Genomic DNA, 21,797 nt, shown 5'->3' with positions numbered 1-21,797 from the left:
ATATTGCCCAGCCCTAATTCACACTGTTTAAACTGCAAAGACAAATCAGGCTATAGAGGTCAGAATACTATAAATGATGCAATGTTGAACTGAGGACAGGAAAATGTAAAAACAGTGCTATCTGATGGGCTGTGTGTAGGACAGGCCAGCGTGGACACTCCATGAGAATCCAGAGACATGTGATGCAATCCTTAGCTAATTGGATATGTGTGTTACAACGTCTGTGGTCACAGCTCCCCTATGGGGGCATGAAATAACAGGCAGCTGTGTGTGTGTGTGTGTGTGTGTGTGTGTGTGTGTGTGTGTGTGTGTGTGTGTGTGTGTGTGTGTGTGTGTGTGTGTGGTTGCTGAGAGGTTTATTAACCCAGTCCATCAAACCAGTGTGGGATTCACACTGAGACACCAAAGGCTTAAGGATGCAAGCATCACACAAGCAAGACAGCAAGACGGTTCCTCCCTGAAATACTAATATAATGTAAGCCCTTATTTTCTAACTCAGCTCTACCACCTACACACACCCTCACCTCCACAGACAGGGTGGGGGTGCTGCATACACAGGTAGTGAACTGTGTACTGTGATTTGATCAGCTTTGCTACCTTTCTAGGGAGAACACCAACAACAGCCTCGTTTCCTTCCGTGTGATTCACACTTCACAGCCATGTACAACATACAGAGCACTTTTCTACTCTAAGCACGTTACTACAAGTTTCATTCATTCAATCACACTGTTATGACCCGGCTCAAAAGCCGCAACATAAAAAAGGAGACGAATACTAGAGTGTAGGTGAAAAGAAGTTTTATCTTAAAATGGCATAGCAGGTTGGCTCAAATGGCTGGTACCACCGAGGCAAAGACTAGGGAGCTCTCTGGGAAGCTTGCTTCAGGTATGCTTTTATCCACACCTGACAAGGTGTGGCCAATTAGCACCAGCTGAAAACATTGAGATGATTAGGGGCTGCAGAGGGACGCAACACCTCCTCCCTTAAAAGGGTTCCTCTAGGACCCTTAAATTTATTAAAAGCCCCTCTGAAGCCTTCAGGTCCTTGACCCACAAACCTGGAATAAAAGTTGAAGCTAACAGAAGCACAGTGTTCACATTATAGTTGGCATCTGTAAGCATGGATGGGCATGAGGATTTGAAGTTGCCACACTGAACACACAAAAAGTAACATGTGACCAACACAAAGGAGCACAACAGTCAAACCCAAAATGATTACCTGATCTGCTACAACACAAAACCAAAAGTAGCAACAAATAATCACAACTAAGTGATCTGTTGTCTCCACCACACAAACAGTCACATACAAGTGGCCCTATACCACAACAAGTTACTTTAATCCAAAAAGTTCAGTAAATCAAGCACACTAGTGACCAACCACAAAATAGAGAGCTATGGCCACACAATGATCACATCAAGGGTGGCTCAGCACCCCACAGTGTTATTGCCATCACCTGGCCAACAACACTCACAAGTGATCCAACAAAATAGCCATATTCCCCACAACACTAAAGGTCACAGCATAAAACACTCACCTCACAAAGATCTCATTAGCATCCATCAACACTGACATATGCACACACATGGTGTACACACAATGCCAACCTAAAAACAGCCTACCTGCCTCAGCTACAGACCAGAATCATGAATGGTCTCAAACCTCCTACCAAGTTTGGTGCCACTGATTTACTTAGAGCTGGGCGATATGAGATTTTTTCATATCACGATATGTTTTTTTCATTTCAGGCGATAACGATATCTATCACGATATAAGCCAAATAACTATATTTGTAAGATTTAAATGTGCCGTTGCTCACAAGTAAAATGTGAAATAATCAGCAGCTTGTTTTTAAATATTTATTTCCCATAATAAGTTCAACAGGGTAGATGTACTTAAGGAACATGAGACTTTTTCAGATAAATAAAGGCAAATATTGCAAACTACACAAAAGGCAGCCACTAAAGCGTTTAAGTTTCAAAATAGAACAAACAAAACAGACTAAACTGTCAATTCCACTTAGAAACAAAATATTAATTCTAAAAATAAATCTTAGTTTGTTTTACAGAAGAACAGACAAAACTGACTAACTTTTGTCAGTATCAAATAAACTGAGAACTAAAAGGAAATTCTCAATCTCTCCTTGTTGTATAGCTGAGCTTTTCAAACAGTTTTAACAGTTACTTTAGTCTGACAAAAGCCGAATGACGAATTAGCGCTTCCAGTCAGAGACTGAGGCTACGTCCACACGTACACGGGTATTTTTGAAAATGGAGATTTTCCGTTTTCGTTTTAAAAAATAATCCCGTCCACACATAAAGGCAGAAATGAAGGAAAACGCTGCTATGAACATGCCAAAGCAGCAGGTGGCGCTAGATTCCTAACCGTGCAGAAATGTTGGCCAATCAGAAGTCTAGAAGCCTCGGTGGGAAAAAGTAAACAAAGCTGGGGCATAGAAGCAGAACCGAGTCGTAAGTGTGGAGGGACAGTAACTGTGTGTATATGTAAGCATTTAAACACTGCAGAGAGTAGAATTAACAGTAACAGTATTGTAGAAATTCATTTCACCGAAACAATAACGTGGCGCACAGTGTGACGCATGCACCAGTTTATTGTATTTCCAGACTTGCTTTCGGCACAATTTACAGTGCAGCTACTCTGTTTTTTGTCAGACTTGAAATAGCCGAAATACCTTCACACTACGGAACTTCTGTGGCTCTTCGGTTCGACAATCTCTCCGGCATTGGAACCATCATCTGTTTTCTCTTCGGTCACGCTCGGTTGATTTTTCTAGTCGGCACACTCATTTCCTCCATTACCCGCTGGCTGCTTCCCAAACAAACACACGTGCGGCTTGGCACTTGTGCTGTACGTAACAAGTCACGCGACGTGACGCTGCGGCTGTGATTGGTCCGGCTCTGCGCTACTTAATTTGGATCGGCTGACCTTTTTTTTTTTCTTTTTTTTTTTATGAGGACAAGAGCGGCGAGGTCTATCGCGATAGCTTAATTTCTCTATCGAGTAAAAGTTATATCGCTATACATATCGTTATCGTTCTATCGCCCAGCTCTAGATTTACTATGTGCAACTCCCAGCCTAAAACACTAAAAACAACAAAACCCTTACTTTTCCTACCCTAGTCTTCAGTGGTGTACCAGCCTCGAGGCAACTTTAAACGCGAACTCGAGAGCAGGCAGCAGACCAGAGATATAGTCTCCTACCAAACTCTGAAGCGTACCCCCACCTAGGATAGCCACCAAACACAATAAACTAAAACAATAAAGCAAAACAACAAACAAGTGCTTGGATGGAAGGGCAGCACAGCCACCCAGCTGAAACACACTTACTAAAGGGAGTTTGCTCAATTACAGTGAACACCATCACTAACCCACTTAAAAGCAAAACAAACTGACATTCAGTCTCCACTAAAATGTCCAAATATCCTGGACGAGCCCCCGCTTATGTTACGACCCGGCTCAAAAGCCGCAACATAAAAAAGGAGACGAATACTAGAGTGTAGGTGAAAAGAAGTTTTATCTTAAAATGGCATAGCAGGTTGGCTCAAATGGCTGGTACCACCGAGGCAAAGACTAGGGAGCTCTCTGGGAAGCTTGCTTCAGGTATGCTTTTATCCACACCTGACAAGGTGTGGCCAATTAGCACCAGCTGAAAACATTGAGATGATTAGGGGCTGCAGAGGGACGTAACACACACACACACTTTGTCCAAACACTGCATCCAGTCTATGGCCCAAGGATAAGTTAAGAGAACCGTCCCAGCGTCCTGAGTGTGGACAGCACTGTCCGGGAGCGTCTGATCAACAGCTGACCAGCAAAAGTGACCCACTGCAAAATGTGCCTGTTTGTGTCTGAAAGCGCCAAAGTCTCGATTTGGGAATTCTGGGTGACTTCCTTCTTTAATAGGGATGCTCCTGCAATTCAGTCGACTAACATCTGAGTAACCAACTCTAACTCTTAACATCTGAGTGTTTGAGTTAAATTTGAGTCTAATGTAAAAAACTCATAACTCAGTCATAAATATGAGAAAGAATAACATTTGAAAATCTAATAACATCTCTTCAGTGTGTCCGGGTCTCCAGTAGGACATGCCCAGCCTCAGCTGGCTCCTTTCGATGTGGAGAAGCGCCTCTACTCCCAGCCCCGACCCACCTCCTCACCCTATTCCTAAGGGAGAGCCCAGAATGAGCCTCTCGTTCTAGTGGTGTTAACAAAACATGTAAACATCAGGCCTAGATGTATAGTGTTTCAACAACTATGCTCCAACTGGTAGACATTCAGACAAAGAGCTTACCGGACTTGGGTACCAACGAAAATTCATCAGAACAAACAACCAGCACGTCTGGTACCGACTGACAACAGTGCCCATTAGTTGTCTAGTTGTGCACATCCCAATTCTTGACTTATGGCATTCACAAGCGTTACAGAGATTCAGGCTTGTCCAAGAGCTTTGGTAGATGCACCTCCTGTATGGACTGGAAGCTCCTACATTACTCCTTTTCACGGCTGAAGGGTTAAAAAAAACGATTTCCCGTTACGATTTAGTCACGGCACGAAAGACACCGAATGTTCACCATTTTGTTTCAAGTTACGTTCTTTTGAGTCGTCGAGCCAAAATCAGCAGGGAATTCAGGAAGCGCCTTCATAAGAAAGCGTTCCACTAAACTATCAAACGGAGGAGTCACTGTGTTACTAACAACATGTTTGAGGCTTGCTGTGCATCATCAGCATCCTCTTTTTCATGCCATCATTCGTGTTTGATTTCATCCTTAAACACATTACATGATATGTTTTATTTTTTTATTTCACACATGGTACAGCAGTAATGCATTCCCATACACAATCTTCCTTTCAATTAAAGTAACACTGTTTCCATGCATGAAAAGGAGCAGGAAGAAGAATAAATTCTTATTGATACCTGCCCCCTATCTGTGATAATACAAGTAGGCAACCAAAATTACACTATGACAATTTTCTGCACATAACAAAATAAAGCAAACAGAACAATATACTCAACAATGAGCAATACCACTAAATATCAAACTAAAAGGATCATTTTTCTACAATTAAATTCTATTCTTTTCAACTTCTTCATATTGGTTCATCATTTTATTCTTATAGCAGATTTTAAATTGAGAAACATTTATACAACACTTAAGATGATCACTGAGAGAACTCCAGTTTCTTATGCCTGTGACTGTTGGACACATTTGCCTTTGCGTGGTTCGAGCAAACCGGTGCTTAAAATAAAACTTCCTTCTGCCGTCCCCATTTTCTGAACACAATACAAATAAACTTTGTAACTTAAGAGGTAGTGTTTTATTTTTCGCCCTAAACATAATAGTTAAAGTCTGTAATTTCACTATGTCTTCTAGTTTTAATAATTTCAATTTTATAAACAAATTATTAGTGTGTTCTCTATATTTAACATTATGCATAATTCAAAGCGCTCTCTTCTGTAATAAATATAATGATTTCATATCAGTCACGTATGTATTCCCCCATACTTCAACACAATAGCTCAGATAGGGTAGAAACAATGAAAAATATAATATTCTCATTGTCTTGCAATCTAATATATATCTAACATTACCCAGGATATAAACACTTTTAGCCATCTTTTTTTTAACATGTTCAATATGTGATTTCCATGTTAACTTGTCATCCACTATTACACCCAGAAAACGGAATTCTGTCACTCTTTCAATTAATACTCCCTGTACAGATAATACCATCTCTTCCTCCTTTACACGGTTTCCGAATATCATAAACTTTGTTTTTTCCAAATTCAGTGATAACTCATTTACATCAAACCATTTTTAAATTTTTTTCATTTCAATAACCATAATTCTTTCAAGTTCTCTCCGGAACAATAAAAAATTTTATCGTCTGCAAACAAAACAAAATTCAACATTTTTGACACATCACAAATGTCATTTATATATAAATTAAAAAGTTTTGGTCCTAAAACAGAACCTTGAGGGACCCCACATTCTATTTTCATTCTATCAGATGAGTCGCCTAAACACTGCACATACTGAAACCTATTATCTAAATAACCAGTTCAATACCATTCCTCTCACACCATAAGTTCTTAACTTAGAAATCAAGATGGAGTGTTGCAGAGTGTCAAAAGCTTTTCTTAAATCAATGAATACCCCTATAGTATATTTATTATGATGTGTTGCTGATGAAATGTCTTCAATAGTATTCATTAATGCTATTGCTGTTGATCTGTTCCGTCGAAATCCGTACTGACTTTCGCTTAACAGTTGATGTTTTTCAATGAAACTATCAAATCTTTGTGCAAAGAGTCTTTCAAGCACTTAGAAAACTGTGATAGCAATGATACTGGTCTATAATTATTAAAACTTTGTCTGTCTCCCGATTTATAAAGAGGGATAACTTTTGCCACTTTCATTCATTTTTACATGCATTTTCTAGTCCTTTTGTTATCCATGGTTTACCAGTAGTTTTCTTTTGCTTATATAATACCAGTGGACAGTGATTTTCATACAAAACCAAATAAGTATTTAAGAATGACTCGTATGCAGCATTAACGTCATTTACATAAACCTCATTCCAATCTTCTTTCATAAGATCTTGCCTGAACTCATTTATTGCATCATCATTTCTAATTCTTATATATCTGTCTACACACACTTCCTCCTTTTGTTTCATTTTATAATCTAAAGTAACAAAAACAGGTAAATGATCACTTGTGTCATTTATGACAAGACCACTTATAATGTTGAATTCCAAGCAATTTATGAAAATATGATCAATTGAAGTAGCTGACTTTTCAGTTATTCTACTAGGTTTAGTAATCAGAGGGTAGAACCCTCTTCCAAATAATAACTCAAAAAAAATCTGATGATGCCTTATGATTGGACATTTTTAAAAAATCAATATTATAATCAACGCAAATACAGAATGTCTTATTTCCCTTTGCCTTGCCTAATAAATCTTCTACTACATCTGTGAATGTTTCTATCAGTGTCCCAGGCCTCCTATACATACAAGTAACAATTATATTACTCTTTCTTTCCCTTTCTATTTCTACTGTCACACACTCCATTAAATCATCAATAGCCACAGACATATATTCAACCTGTTTACATTTCAAATCACTATCAACAAAAAGTGCCACACCTCCTGCCTTCTTATTAGATCTATTTATATGATGTAATTCATACCCATCAATGTGAAAGTCCCAACCCCTTTCCTCATCTATCCATGTTTCTGATAGTGCTATCACTTTAAACTTGCCTTTCAGATTATTCAAAAAAATCATAGATCAGAACAAAACTTTTATAGAGGCTTCTACAGTTTAAATGAATTAATGAAAATGTATTGCCTAAGTCAACATTATCCCTAAATTGATTCTCAGTATAATACTCGCATGTAACATTAATAATTGCATTGTTTTGTTTTTCATTTTTAACCATGTATTACCACTGGAGGTAAACCCTTTGTCTTTACAGTCATGAAGGTGTCTCTTAGTCGGAGCTTTTTCATACAATAACCCAACAAACTGTTCTTGACCAGGCCAGATGAAGACGTTTTGGTTTACCAAGCAAAGGATGTTCTTTTTTGGCCGTTCAGTCCAAATAATAATAACATTAATAACAACAACAATAATAATAAGGCAAAAAAACCAAGCAATCATATTATTTGGAGGTAAAGCTGATAAGTGCCAACAAAAGAACATTCCTCCATTGTGCTGCCAGACTGTCCTAATAAGCTAAATGCATCCAAAGGAAAGACTCCAACACAGAATGTGTGGCAGCGACTGCATTTAGGAACAATAAGAGTTTAAATGTGTACATCATGCTTCTGTGACCTTTGATCAGAGATTCATCAGAAATAAATTATGTCCACAAAAGCTCAACGACTTGGAACTAAGCTGAACTGATCTGAAATCACTTCAGGATTATTATGAGTGGACTAAAACTTCAAAAACTGACGTTCAAGCCAAAGCTGCCTTCCACCTCCTCCTCCACCCACTCTTCCTCCTCCTCGACCTCCTCTTCCTTCAGCTCGGGGTTCATGGGGAAGAGTTTGCTTTCTTCTCAGCTCTGTCAGAACATCCAGATCCTCTGCGGCACCTTCGACCCTTTGTCCCATGTAGCTCTCTGCTGCCTCTGTGACTAAGTCCAGACCCCCCCCCCCCACCCAAACAGACAGGATGATTAATAGCCCTCTGGTGGGACTCTCGATCCACTCAGCACATTGTTGAGAGCGTCTGAAACAGAACAACAGTTGCATCCCCACTTCAAACTGGGCCTAAGCCCTGCCTGTCATTCCCCGGTTAACTGGCCAGATTTACAGCTACGAACCAGCACTAGGTGGCAGCCTGTCTGAGGACCCGCGGCTACTTCTTTTAGCTGTTTTGATGGGACTCTTAAAACCAGTAGGCCAAATGCTTGGCACACCTGTATAGTCCATGCTGTCTCCCATCAGGCATCCAGGACCGTGCTACACCGAGGCAGCGAACATTTATATTCTGTTTCCAAAGCATTTGGTTTGTTTGCTTCTTTGGCAGCAATGAGAAGAAACTGTCAGGCAGCACTGCTTAAAGAGTTCAATCTAAAAGCTCCAGTGCTGTTCCGTTTACATCTTATTCATTCTACAACTTGTTGTATTTATTTAATGCAACAAGAGTTGAATGAAAACAGCACGTTTGTGATTAAACATTTCATATCTGTACATGCGTTATTTTACAGCATCGTCTAATTAAAGAGTATATCTGAAGCTCAAGTTCCTCCTGATGCATCAGTGCCAGTGTTAGAGTTTGTAGGAGAGCAGTACAATAATGTGTCCACTCTTTGTCTTTGTCTGAATTTCTACGAACATTATTGCTAAGGATTGTCTTATTGCATTGGAGTCACACTGGGCTTTTAAGGGGTATTTATTATTTTCTTCTTTTTTTTGGGTTGTATGGAAGCCCCAAACGCAATTTCATTGTTCTTGACAATGACAATAAATAAATAAATACTAAATACTAATACACTCAGGAGTTAATCTGGACTATTTATCCTGAAAAATCAGACTACAGATTAATAGAAGGGACGGCTTGAATCGATCACCGTCTTCTTACTGTGTCATAAAACGACACTGACAGAAGGAATGAGAACATAATCTCATGCTTAAGGGTTTCAGACGCCGGGGCCTGGCAGCAGACATGTGAAGCATCGCCATGAGGCACATTCTCTGTGCTCAGAATGCCTTCATAAGTAAACATATTTGCATAAGCAGCTAAGCAGCATGAATTATGGCGCCTCTTCATCGGCATTTGCCAGTTGTCTTCTGCCACTTCAATTGGGAGTGATATATGTGTGAAGATCAGGTGGCAGAAAAGAGGGAGGGAGGGGTGAGACTGTTGAAGGTGGGGGTAAAAGGCCACAACCAGTTCATAAGTGCTTGGGCTGCAATCCCCAGAGGCATGCCGATGCCTACAACTGCATGCACGCGACCTTGAAATGAGACGACGAGGGACAGCATGTGTGCATGCTCTCCTGATGACTGACATGAAGGTAAAATGGGATGAATTAGTGAGGGTTGTTGTTGTTGTGGCCCTCAAGTATCACTGAAATCAAAGAAAGAAATATGAGCATTCAAAGCGAAATGATTAAAAATCTCATATTTTTGCCATAATTCTGCGATTGCAACGCCTCATAAGCCGGATAATTATTACGAAGCCCATCTAGAGAGCAATCAAGTGATCCTCCGCCGTGTTCCTTCTGCAAGTCCACTGCCATGCCCCCAAGACATCCGCTCCTCGCGCCGTGCTAGTGATTCGAGTCAATTAGAGGTGCGCTTGTGGATTTCGTTATTGTCTGGATGTAAAGGGGAAAGCTGTCAGTCAAAGGGCCACTCTGGCTATGTATCTGGAGGGTGCAAGGGGCTCTAAACCTGTATTTGTATGAATAAAAATGAAGGGATTTAGGAGCAGACTGTTTGGCTGCAGCACAGGGATGGGGGAGGTGGGAGTGCAGGGAGTAAAAAGAAAGAATTGAAGATTTGAGTAGCTGAGGCTCAGTGACTTCTGCATAACAAAAAAGAAGGTGAGCAGGAGAGGAAATACAATCTGTTTCAGGAAGGGCTGTTCTCTGCTCTCCTGTAGTCTCAGAGGGATAGTCAGCCAATAAAAGAAATCCACAGAATTATTCAACAAGAGAGCGAGACGGATTTCTCCGTGTGATAACGGCCCTGTGTGGGAGAGACCCTCCGCCAATGTCAAGTAAGAGATGAAGACTCAATCTGCAGGTCAGAACGACGCCTCCATGTTAGAACACCAAAGCTCTGAGTTCATGGTCACAGGGAATCTGGGAAGACAATCTGTCAGCGTCGGCGGCTTGTTTGTAATTCCAGCGCAGCGCCCGGATTAGGAAGAACATCGTAATTCACGTCGTTACAACTGTTCGCCAACGAGCACCTGATAACGTTTCCTTCCACAACGATCAAAAGAATTTATGCACACCCCTCACTTTTGGTCTGCATGTTTCACAGTGTGGTCAGAGCAGTGGGGGGGGGGGGGGGGGGGGGGGGGGGGGGGGGGCAGCAGAAGAAAAAATAAATGCATCACCATCTTCTGTTTGGGCGACTTTTATGTGTGACGAATGAAACGTGCTAACAACTACGACCAAAGCCAGCAGCAGCCACTGAGACAACAGACAACTGCTAAACAATAGAGCGCTCACAGGGTGTGCTAGGACCTGATTTCATACTGAAATGAATGGTCAGTGCTTTCAGTGGTCTGCCTCTTGTGCCACAATTTTTAGCAAGAAAATACCGATTCAGTTTCTGGTCAAAGCTGTGAAAAGCACTCAGTTACACCAGTCTAATGAGATTAGCGCCGGAGCATTAAGTATGGCGCTCGATACAAACCGTCCCATGTAAATCGGTGGAATAGCTCCGGTTTCCTGGGACTGCCTGTCTGAATAAGGGCATTACAACACATGGCCCATCGCTGGCCCAACTATTTGACTGTGCTCTCATTGTTCTGAAGTCAAGAACGGACCTTACACTTTCCAGAAGTTGGGGGAGAGCTTTTCCCGCTTTCACAAAACAGACACAACACTTCCTTTCCCAGAACAATTCATCTCTTTGCTTGACAAGACTCCCTGCTATATTTACCCAACTAAAATTGCAGATGATATACTTCCAGCTGCACCACGGCACATGGTCCTGTCAATCACGCCGGTTACAGCAGAGCAGGACTGCCAGAGCGACCGATGCTACCACGACACTAAGCTGCAGAGAAAAACGAAAAGAAATCTTGTGGGGACTAATGCCCGTTTCCTCTGCTGGTTGATTCTTGTCGTTAGAGGAACGGAGACGCACACGAGAGCGAACGGAATTACCGGGCTTTCATTAAGCAGACAGCTGGGCTACTACCAAGCAGCAAAACACAGCCCACCCACAAGATTTATCCACCAGCACAGCGCTGAGGTTCTGTGTGAAAGGTTTATTAGGCTGTTGTGCTGCTGCGAAAAACAAAACAAATTGATCAGTCTCTCAAGCACTTTGGCTCTGCTGCGGTTATTCCTCTAACCCAAGTATGAATGAAACATTTGACAGGCTGACTGCACAGGAGATTTGGACTTAAGGACGGAATAAGGCCTTCAAACATTCTTGACATCAAGTCATTACTTAATGCAAATGTCTAAAAAAGAAAAAAAGAATAATCCAGCATTACATTCAACTTGCAGTCTGGTCAAACACAGAACTATAATGCAGGCAGTGAGGTTGGTGATTTGATGGCTGAAGGGAAAAGCTTATGGAAGGAGGAAAAGAAAAGAGGAGGGTGAGCCCGTGTTGTGGATTCCTCCTCAGCCAGCAGTGCCTGTCCATCTCACAGTGGCAGAGGCATTCCCTGGAGGAAGGCAGCAGCAGCGGTGGGGGCTTAGTGCTGTGTGTGTTTCATCTTTCCCACTGCCCAGAGCTGCAGGGCCATGGGAGCTGCCAGGATTCTCACTCCAAAGGCATGACAACATGCGGGACGGAGCCAGCTTGGACCGCTCAGAAAGAGCAGGCCAGCTGACGGAGAGGCGGGGCTTCAGCACCACCATTGTACTTACAGACACGAGGACTCGTGAATAACTGGTCCCACTCAGTAACAATGTTACTACAACATCCAATGGCACAACCTGAATCTACTGGAAACACAAGTGTGGGTGTGCCCTGGGGTATGTGCACTACACCCTCTGCACCTTGGGTGGCCAGCAGCTTCAGGTAGTTAAACTGGAAACCATCATTTCATAAAGCCACCCAACCCTTCCCTGCACATTTGTAACAGCACTACTGTAACTCTCATCGTAGCCTGACGGCTGTTACAGATGTGCTATCAACAAGAGCAACAAATGCCTGCTTGACCTGATCTGTGTAGACATCACTGATCACTGTTAACACTTTGCTTTCAGACTCCTCGAGCAACTAGAACGAAACAGTAAAATACAAACTGCTGGTTCGCTCCTGCTCATTTCTTCTGTTGGCTAAGAGTAATGTTAGATAAAAAGATCCCATTTAGAGCCAGTCAATATAATAGGCGACCTATTGTGATCTCTGACATTTTCACACATGAAGCATGAAAACATGAGTCACATAGACTGTCAGCTGCTCTGCAAGTCCACAGGAGCTCTATTTGGGGTCCTTAGGGACTAGTAAAGCGCTATATAAATACAGGCCAGGCCATTTATTTATATACATGTATACATGGTACATTTGGCATTTATTGAAAAATTTAAAAAATTCTGTGGTCAAGGTCAAAAATGTCATCATCACATTTGCAGGAATCAAAACACAGTGAGTCATTACGTAACGTAAATCGTTCTTTCCACTTTATACAACATGCCTCACTCAACAACACTACACTCTGGTGCTTTCTAACATTTATACACTCTCCACTGAGTGTACGGTATCCTGCCCAAGGACACTTTAGCACCCGGCCTGGGATCAAACCACCAACTTTCTAATTGGCAGATCATTTGCTCTGCCTCCTGAGCTAAACCCATATATAGCACGTTCTAACAGATCTATGCCATGGTGATTTACAGAAGAACAGTGGACCTGTCCTTTAACTTCAACTTCAGGTCATTTGATAAATAAACTTGTAAGTACGTGGAAGTCCTGAAAATAAGATAACCAACAAAGCAAATCTTGATGAACAGTTGCAGACTCGTATCTGTTCAATAATACGAATTCATAACACTTTTTACAGATTGAAGGTTCTCCAGTGAAGCTGTGACTCAAAAATCAAATCTTTCAGTATTTAAAGTGGAATTCAAATTAGCACACAGCCTAAATAAGGCCACGTACCTTTTATGGTGTTCAGGATGTCCTTGAGATTGCCAAAGCTGTTGAGTAATGGGTCCTGTTCTTCGTCCTGGGTAAAGAACAGAATCTGATTGGTAAGAAAACACTTACACACAGTATTATCAGTATTATGGGTTTACTGTTTGGCCCTGAAGCAGACTGACTGTAGACAGACATACAGCCAAGCTGGAGCTCATCACGTTCACGCTGGTCACTTTTTCATATTGTTAGTAAATCTAACTAACTGTGTAAAACAACACATAACACGCTTGTGTTGAACTTACTAGTGGAGTGTGGGTATTCCATCTGGAGTTCCTCTTTATGGCTCCAACAACGGTGCTAATTTCACCCTGGACGATGTAGATGTTCTTATCCACCATGCTGCTTCCTGACAGAAAACACATAATAGCATATGGTCACTTCTAGAGCCAGGCTAAATAACCTGAAGTCACTGAAAGGCCATTTCTACAGGCGTTTATAATGCGGCTCTTCATCTGTGGCTCCATGCTACACTGATTTACGTTCACTTAGCAAGTGAAAGGTTACTTGTTCAATTGTAGGTAGAGGAAGGGCATCCAGTGTAAAAAGTACGCTGGGGAAAATAATGATTGGATACCTGCTGAATTTAGAACATTAGGCTTTGGGCTGAGGGCGCAGGAGGGACTGGAGCTAAAGGATGGACCATGGACAGATACAGCCACTGAAAGATGTGTACTGCTGCCTTCTCCCTGACAGGACCATGAAGGAATTCTGACTGACTGCCGGCAGATGGGTGACCGTAATGATAGCCCCTGCCTGTGACGTGGATGAGGCAACCATGGAGTAGTAATGCTGCTAAACAGCTAGGAAAACCAGTGGTAATGTCTAATGTATCCACCAGGGGGAGCAGTGTGGCGCTGCAGTCATTTACAGGCTGCTACACTATATGTTTATACTTGTTCAGGGTTTTTTTTAATTATGACAGACTCATACCTGGATATGTGTTTGCAGCAAATAAAATAGAGGCTGTGCACAGCGAAGCAGCCAGACAGAAAGTACTGTTTGTTGTGGATAGGCGTAGCTTTTGGTCACGTGGTGTCAGTAATAGTGATTGCTATATCACCTGTTCACGGCCCGAGGGAAATTTTGTGAATGAGTGGGTGATGGGGGAAGTCGACTTTTGCTGACCGCTCAAGCTTGGAATGTTTTTGTTCACTGTTTTTCTACGGATTTTAAGGATTTGATAACAAATAAAGGAGTTTTAACTTGGAACTTTGACTAACGTTTTAAACAGCGGGCGCGTCAACATTATTCCCCTATTCAGCTGCTCGGCGACTCAAAGGCTTGACAGTCGCCAACACCGTTTGTGTTCTCTGATTATTGTCGACTTGTGTTTCTGAACATGAAAGCATAAAACGAGGCTTTTATTGCACTGCTAATGTTCTTATATACAATGCAAAATCAAAATGTAATATGGTATTTTAACGGTGAATAAATAAATGAACACTTTTATAACACAATTGGTAAAAATATATTGAATGGATGACTTGACAGTAGCTTTACTAATGAAGTATGGATTGCATCATGTTAAAATGCAGTAAATTGCCTGCTGTGACTTTTACAGACAGGTAAGAAAGCACAGGCTGTCATTAGCATCACAGTGGGTTCCTTTGTCACACAGTGGGTGACCATTCAGAGCGCTCCCACCCCCACAGAAGCCAGCGACTTCCAAACCCCAGCCCAAATATCCTCTCGATGCCAGCCCTGATTTTATCACATGTAAATGGTATTCAAGGAATCACTGACAGAACGTATTTACAAATCACTGTTACAAAAACAATAATTTTTTCTGTGATAAAGTTTAGGAAAATACAACGTTCAAAAGAGGGATTTTCTCATTTTAGTGCTTGTTGTTCAGCTGCAGCGTTTCATTTGCACTGAAACTATCGTCACCTCTTAAAGATCCATCCAAGCAGGCAGCCACCATCTCTGCCTGTCTGTAAGTCTTTCTTAGTGAAAGTCATCGAGGTTTTTTCACCCTTAATAAAATAATCACAGAAGAATTTAAGTTTTTAACATGGAAGTCCCACAGGATCTTAGCTCGGTCATTCACCACCACCCAGTTTGACCTCAGGACTTCCAGGCCACACTCGGCACAGATGTTCCTGTACACTGTGCCGGCCACTTGGTTATGGCGTTCCATGTATGCCCTGCCTGCTAGCATCTTGCACCCTGCTGTTATGTGCTGGATTATCTCAGGGGCATCTTTACACAGCCTGCACCTGGGGTCTTACCTGGTGTGATAGACCCCAGCCTCTATGGATCTTGTGCTCTGAGCTTGTTCCTGTGCTGCCATGATTAGTGCCTCTGTGCTGCCTTTCAGTCCAGCTTTGTCCAGCCACTCGTAAGATTTCTGGATGTCAGCCACCTCCGCTATCTGCCAGTGGTACATACCGTGCAGGGGCCTGTCCATCCATGATGGTTCCTCCTCTTCCTCGGGTTTCTGCTGCCTGAGGTATTCACTGACCATGTGGTCAGTTGGAGCCATGTTCCTGATGTATTCATGGATGGTCGTTGTCTCCTCCGGCCTCCTTCCTTCCGCTTAGCATACAGCCTCAGGGTGCTGGATTTGGGGTGAAACCCTCCATGCATCGTCAGGAGCTTCCATCTCCTCCTTTAGCCAGGTTATTGTCCCAGCAGGGTACCTGATCACGGGCAGGGCGTAGGTGTTGATAGCCCGGATCTTGTTCTTGCCATTCAGCTGACTCCTCAGGACTTGCCTGACCCTCTGCAGGTACTTGGTGGTTGCAGCTTTCCTAGCGGCCTCTTCATGGTTCCCATTTGCCTGCGGGATCCCTAGGTACTTGAAACTGTCCTCCATGTCTGCAATGTTGCCTTCTGGTAGTTCAGTCCCCTCAGTTCTGACTACCTTCCCTCTCTTTGTTACCATCTGACTACACTTCTCCAGTCCGAACGACTTCCTTTGTCTTTGCTGTATATCCTGGTGGTGTGGATCAGTGAATCAATGTCTTGTTTACTCTTGGCAAACAGCTTGATGTCATCCACGTACAGGAGGTGATTGACAACTGCTCCATCCCGTAGTCGGTATCTGTAGTCAGTTCAGGCCTATGCAGAACAGCAGTGGGGACAGAGCGTCTCCTTGGTAGATCCCACACTTGATGGTGACTTGTGCTATGGCCTTGAAGTTGGCCTCTAGTGTTGTCCGCCACATCCCCGTTGAGTTCCTGATCAAGGCTCTTAGGGTCCTGTTCATCTTGTTTAGTTCTAGGTATTCCAGGATCCATGTGTGGGGCATCGAGTCACAGGCCTTCTTGTAATCAATCCAGAAAGGGCACAGTTTGGTCAGTCTAGTCTTGCAGTCTCGGACGACTGCTTGATCTACCAGCAGCTGGTGTTTACCTACTCTGGTATTATTACCCATCCCTTTCTGTGCCCCGCTCATGTTTTGAGCCATGTGCTCATTCACATCATCTAGTAGATCTTCAGAGGATACTTTACATAGTCGTGGTAACCGGCTAGGGAGGATCCAGGTTTCAAGCTTCGCTATGATCCCATCTCTCAGGTCAGTTTCTCTCACACTCAATGATCCTTCTTCCATCACACTCGGGGTCTTGGGTGGGGGTGATGTTATCTACCGTACCAGTTTTGCTGCCGTCAATCTGGTAGTATTGACGGCGGCATCCAGTAAAAATACTGGTGGTCGCCAGTGCTACCCCTCAGCCTCCTAGTAGATGCACCCATGTTATTTTTTATAAATCCTAGGTGACATCTTTCCCCAACTTATTGTTGTCAATATATTTTTCAGAAAACGGCCCTTGGTCACCAGGATTTAAACTAGTCCACGATTTTTAGCAGATGCACCACCGGTATGCTTTTCAAGTCAAACCATAGATATTTAAAAAAATAAATTAAAAAAAAGAAACATACATTATTGATCATACTATTCAGAACAGATAGGTTCCAATAAAAATTTGAGTAGGTATACTGTGTCATTTTATGTGTGAGACTTTAAAAAATTCAATGTCAAATACCAAATTTCTACAAAAACTATATGAAAGTTAAGTCTTCAAGCTTCAAGTTTAAGTCTAAGAACTATGACCAGTAAATGTGCATCGAATATAAGAAGCAAACAGCAAATTTCCGTGTCTGGCTTTCCAATGCCTAAAGCCAATATGGATAACCAAACAGAATCAAAATGACATGTGATTTATATTTGACAAGCAGTACAGGTCTGAATGGTTGGATTAACCTTGTTCCTTTTGCCATGACTCTCATGGCAATTTTTCATACCATTCATTTTTTGAATACACAGAAAGCAGCCTATTTAAAATAACACCCAGATATAAGTGTAAATAGCTGGATACAGTGACAGGCGTATAGCTGATGGAAAAAAAAAAAAAGGATAATAATATTAAGTAGATATTGGCAAGAGAATGAGCCCAATGCTCAGGAGCTGACAGCAGTCTGGAAGAATTACCAGACATTCATTTCATGAGCCACAGTTGTTAACGGGTCTGTATTTCCCCCACAGCATATGCAGAAAGTCAGAGGTCTCTAGTTCTTACATCTGGGTGAGACAACTACATCTACAGTCTTACATAAAGAAGAGGACAGAATCATTAGGTCCCTTTTTTTTTTAAAAAAAGATGGCGTATTAGAGCTAGTATTAGAGTTGAAATTTAGAAACTAAAGTTGAAAATCTAGTTTGTATTTCCAGAAAAAAGTCGAAATGGTTGTTTCGAGACAAACCACCACAGTTCCCAAACTGTCCAAGTTAGTGACATCACACTTCAGAATTGTTTTTTATTACAAGGAAGGAAATTATTTCTCTTTCAGCACATAAACACAGTGTGGTGATAAACATAAGGATGTTAAAAATGCGGTAGAGAAAGCTGCATCAGGTGACATGGAAAAACCACACAAACTTGGAAGATTTATAGAAGTGAAATGCTGGTAATGGACAGATACAAGGTTATCTGTGGTTGGACCCTTATGTAATAAAAGAGGACATGTCAGGAAATTGCACTTGGATCACCCAACTCTATCATAGTCGAGCAGTAATGCCTGAGCCGGGAAACAAACCACCCTAAAACCTTACAATACAAAGTTATGGAAAGTTTACACTTTGTTTCAAAATGATTAAATCTGAGATGTTGCTTTATTGTAAGGTTATTAAAGTTTTAAATTGTTTAACAAATAATTCTAACATTTACATATGATAATATTAGAAATATGAAACATCTTCAGCAGTCACAATACTCACGATTTATAAGTTACCCTAACTTGGCTATCGTAAGTAAGCTCATAATCAACATATACACCCCAGATTTCTTCAACTCTGGTATCTGCTTCCTTCAGAAGTTCTCTGATGACTCAGCAATTGTTGGCCTCATCGCCAATGAGGACAACAGGGACTATAGAGAACTGACTGAGGACGCCGTCAACTGGTGGTACCGGAACCACCCCCATCTCAAAGGTGAGAAAACAAAGGAGCTGCTGGTTGACTTCCACAAGCACAAACATCCTCCACCTACCTAAACTACAGTGAACAGCCACAGAATGGACATTGAGGTAATAGAGTCATAAGTACTAGCGTCAGCTGACCAATAAACCAAACTGGCCGGCCTTCAAGGTGTGGCTGATAAATACAAAAAAATAAAATGATCCGACCAAGACAAAAACGGTGGTATTTTGTAAATATAATAATAAACGCGAATTCACTTTGTAAGTGTGTAACTTTATTAGTCCTTCTGAAATGCGCCAACAACATTGAGAGTAACATCCTCCTCTCTGTCCCTTAATGCTCTCTGGTCGCTATGGTAACGTGTAAATATTACTTTCAAAATAAGACACAACTACAACACGGGAAAAGACCCAGGAAACGGAGTTAACAATAAAAACCCTGAAGACCATAAATTTCACACCTGAGCCTCAACTCTCGGGACCTGGTACCAAACGACGGTACCGGTCAGTGGCCCGGGGATTCTTTCGGTCACTACCCACAGCTCGTGACCAAAAGGTGAAGGTAGGGACGTAGATCGACCGGTGAACTGAGAGCTTCACTTTTACGCTCAGCTCTCTCTTCACCACGACGGACCGGTACAGCGTGCACATCACTGCAGCCACAGCACCAATCCGTCTGTCGATCTCCCGCTCCCTTCTCCCATCACTCGCGAACACGACCCCAAGATACTTAAACTCCTCCACTTGTGGGAGGAACTCATCCCCGACCCGGAGTGGCCACTCCACCCTTTTCCGGCTGAGAAATCTTTGGGTTTTTTCCTTTGTTTTTGTTTTTTAAATGTGAGCTGACAGCACACTCACATCTGTCATACACATCAGTCCCAATGCATTTACACTGAAGCTGCATTCACGTGCACACATGTACATATGTAAATTTGAATCCAAATTCCCAAATGTCCTCACGTGGGCGAGTCAGAGATAACTACAAGGCTGGATGTGGTCCAGGGCCATACAACGCCCAGATGTGGACTAATCTTTGAGCATTTCATTGACTAGGAAATTAGTTGCCAAAACATCCCTAATTTACAAAGTAAAGGCACCTTGTTCCACACCTAAGTAACTTTGTTTTAGTAGTGTCCTCAGTGTGCAGGGGCCTTTATTTAGTGACACCTTGTCCTACCTGCTCCTTATAATGTTCATCTCAGGGGCTGGTGATGTCACTAGGGTCGTGCTTATGGACGATGATGTCGGGCATCAACGATAGTCAAAATATGCAGCAGCAGCAACTCACCAATTAAGCTTAGCACATTTTACTATTGTTAAATTCAATTAATTAAATTAATGTAATTACAGTCATCATAATCAATTGGCCTCATATATTCATGTCTCATCTCCAACAACAGCTGACACAAGCAACAAAAATGAAATGTATTTTAGGTTCAGCTAATGAAACCTGACAAATAAATATCTTTGTCACAGTTCTGGTTTTTATTTGGTGGAAACCAAAACATCTTTGATGGGGTGCCAGGATTTTTTATGTGCAGGAAAACATTTTTATGGTTAACTTGTACCAACCCTTTAAAATGGTAATATTTCCTTAGACAGAAAGAAAAATCACATAATACCAACCCCATAAACAAGCTGAGTAAAAAGTAACAGTGTTTATGGAACAGTTTGTGCTTGTTTTGGGGGAAAGTGGTATTTTTAGCCTGTGTCTGGATTACAAGTAACTTCCGGTGATTCAACCTCTGTGTCAGAATGCAGACAATTTTATCAATCAGTGTAAAAAGAAACAAAAAAATAAACTCAGCCATGCAAGCTTCTGATAATCTAATATGCTATGTGGCTAATTAGATTAGGCAGTATCTCCTTAAAGACAAACTCAACAGGCTCTCTCTCATTGAAAGGCATTTATCATTTGATCAAAAGAAAAACATGGCGTCAGACTTAAGTTTAATCGACGTTCTGACGAACTCAAATGTAAATGAGCAATTTACGGGACCAATTACCTGCATGCTACCTACTTAGCTTAACTAGCTAGCATCTTATTTAGGCTACTGGTAGCTGTGTTTTCATCATCCAAGCCACTATGTACGTCCCTGATTTGCTTAGGATAAACTTCCGCTGAGTAAAACATAAAACGCTTCTGTTGTCCATTTGAAATGAATATATTACCTGTCTAGGGCGGTTGTATCGCAGATGAAGTCCTTCTATAGCTAATGCTAGCCTTGCTCGGTAAGCTAGTAGGCTAGCCGGCCAAGAGTGAATGAAAAAGACCAGAGTTCAGTTCAGTCTCCGCAATGAAACAAAGCAAAAAGGTCGGACATCCCACAGTGCGATAGCGAAATATTCCCAAACACCGGCTCTTCATTCGCTTAAAAATGCTCGACAGGTCAGTAAAGTCTACACCTTCCAGCTGTCACTCTGCTCTTAGTAAACACACTGACGTGGAAAAGCTCTACACTCTCAACCGAACATGATTGCACAGTTTTGATTGACGTGCAACTAAACCAAGTAGTTTTTAAGGCTATATACGGCTTCATTATACAAGTACGTATCAGATCATGAAATAAGGCTGATTGTTATATTAATGCTTGTGTTACTTTATAACTATTTACAAATAACAGGGGTTCTCAAAAATACCACTTGCGTTACATAGTGATAAAGGCGGGACTAGTGGCGGGTTAGGTTGCGAAGGACAGATGACGAAAGCACGAAAGGAGCAATCCCACTGTGACGCTTAGCTGTCATTTGGCTGTGTTCTGGCCATTGCACGTACGTTTCGTTTCATTTCTAAAGCAGTTTATGTAAAATATTTGTAAAACCGCTTAAATTAAAGCTGAAAGTCTGGAATTCAATCACATACTGACTGATTTAAAATCCTCTGTGGTGCTGTACCAAAGCAAAACGACACAAATTCTATCTTTGTCAAACAAATCATGACCCTAATTGCATGGTTTGATCTTACATATTATTGTGAGTCACATTTGCATAATACTGAAG

General features: G+C 41.8%; 1 protein-coding gene across 4 annotated transcripts in view; it reads right to left on the bottom strand.

Moving 5' to 3' along the window:
- gbf1 (golgi brefeldin A resistant guanine nucleotide exchange factor 1) overlaps positions 1–21,269 on the bottom strand; it is an 82,486-nt gene extending 61,217 nt beyond the window's left edge. For all 4 annotated transcript variants that reach the window (XM_026190775.1, XM_026190776.1, XM_026190777.1 and 1 more), the window contains exons 1-3: positions 20,970–21,269; positions 13,616–13,719; positions 13,335–13,401 (exon numbers count right to left, since the gene is read on the bottom strand). In XM_026190775.1, the coding sequence (XP_026046560.1) occupies positions 13,335–13,401; positions 13,616–13,711 (163 nt within the window). In that variant the 5' untranslated portion in view covers positions 13,712–13,719; positions 20,970–21,269. The remainder of the gene's footprint in view (positions 1–13,334; positions 13,402–13,615; positions 13,720–20,969) is intronic.
- Between the last annotated feature and the right edge of the window lie 528 nt (positions 21,270–21,797).

The sequence above is a fragment of the Astatotilapia calliptera genome, chromosome 13 (assembly GCF_900246225.1).
Source record: "Astatotilapia calliptera chromosome 13, fAstCal1.2, whole genome shotgun sequence".
Taxonomy (NCBI): Eukaryota; Metazoa; Chordata; class Actinopteri; order Cichliformes; family Cichlidae; genus Astatotilapia; species Astatotilapia calliptera.
This window is presented reverse-complemented; position numbering and strand designations above follow the sequence as displayed.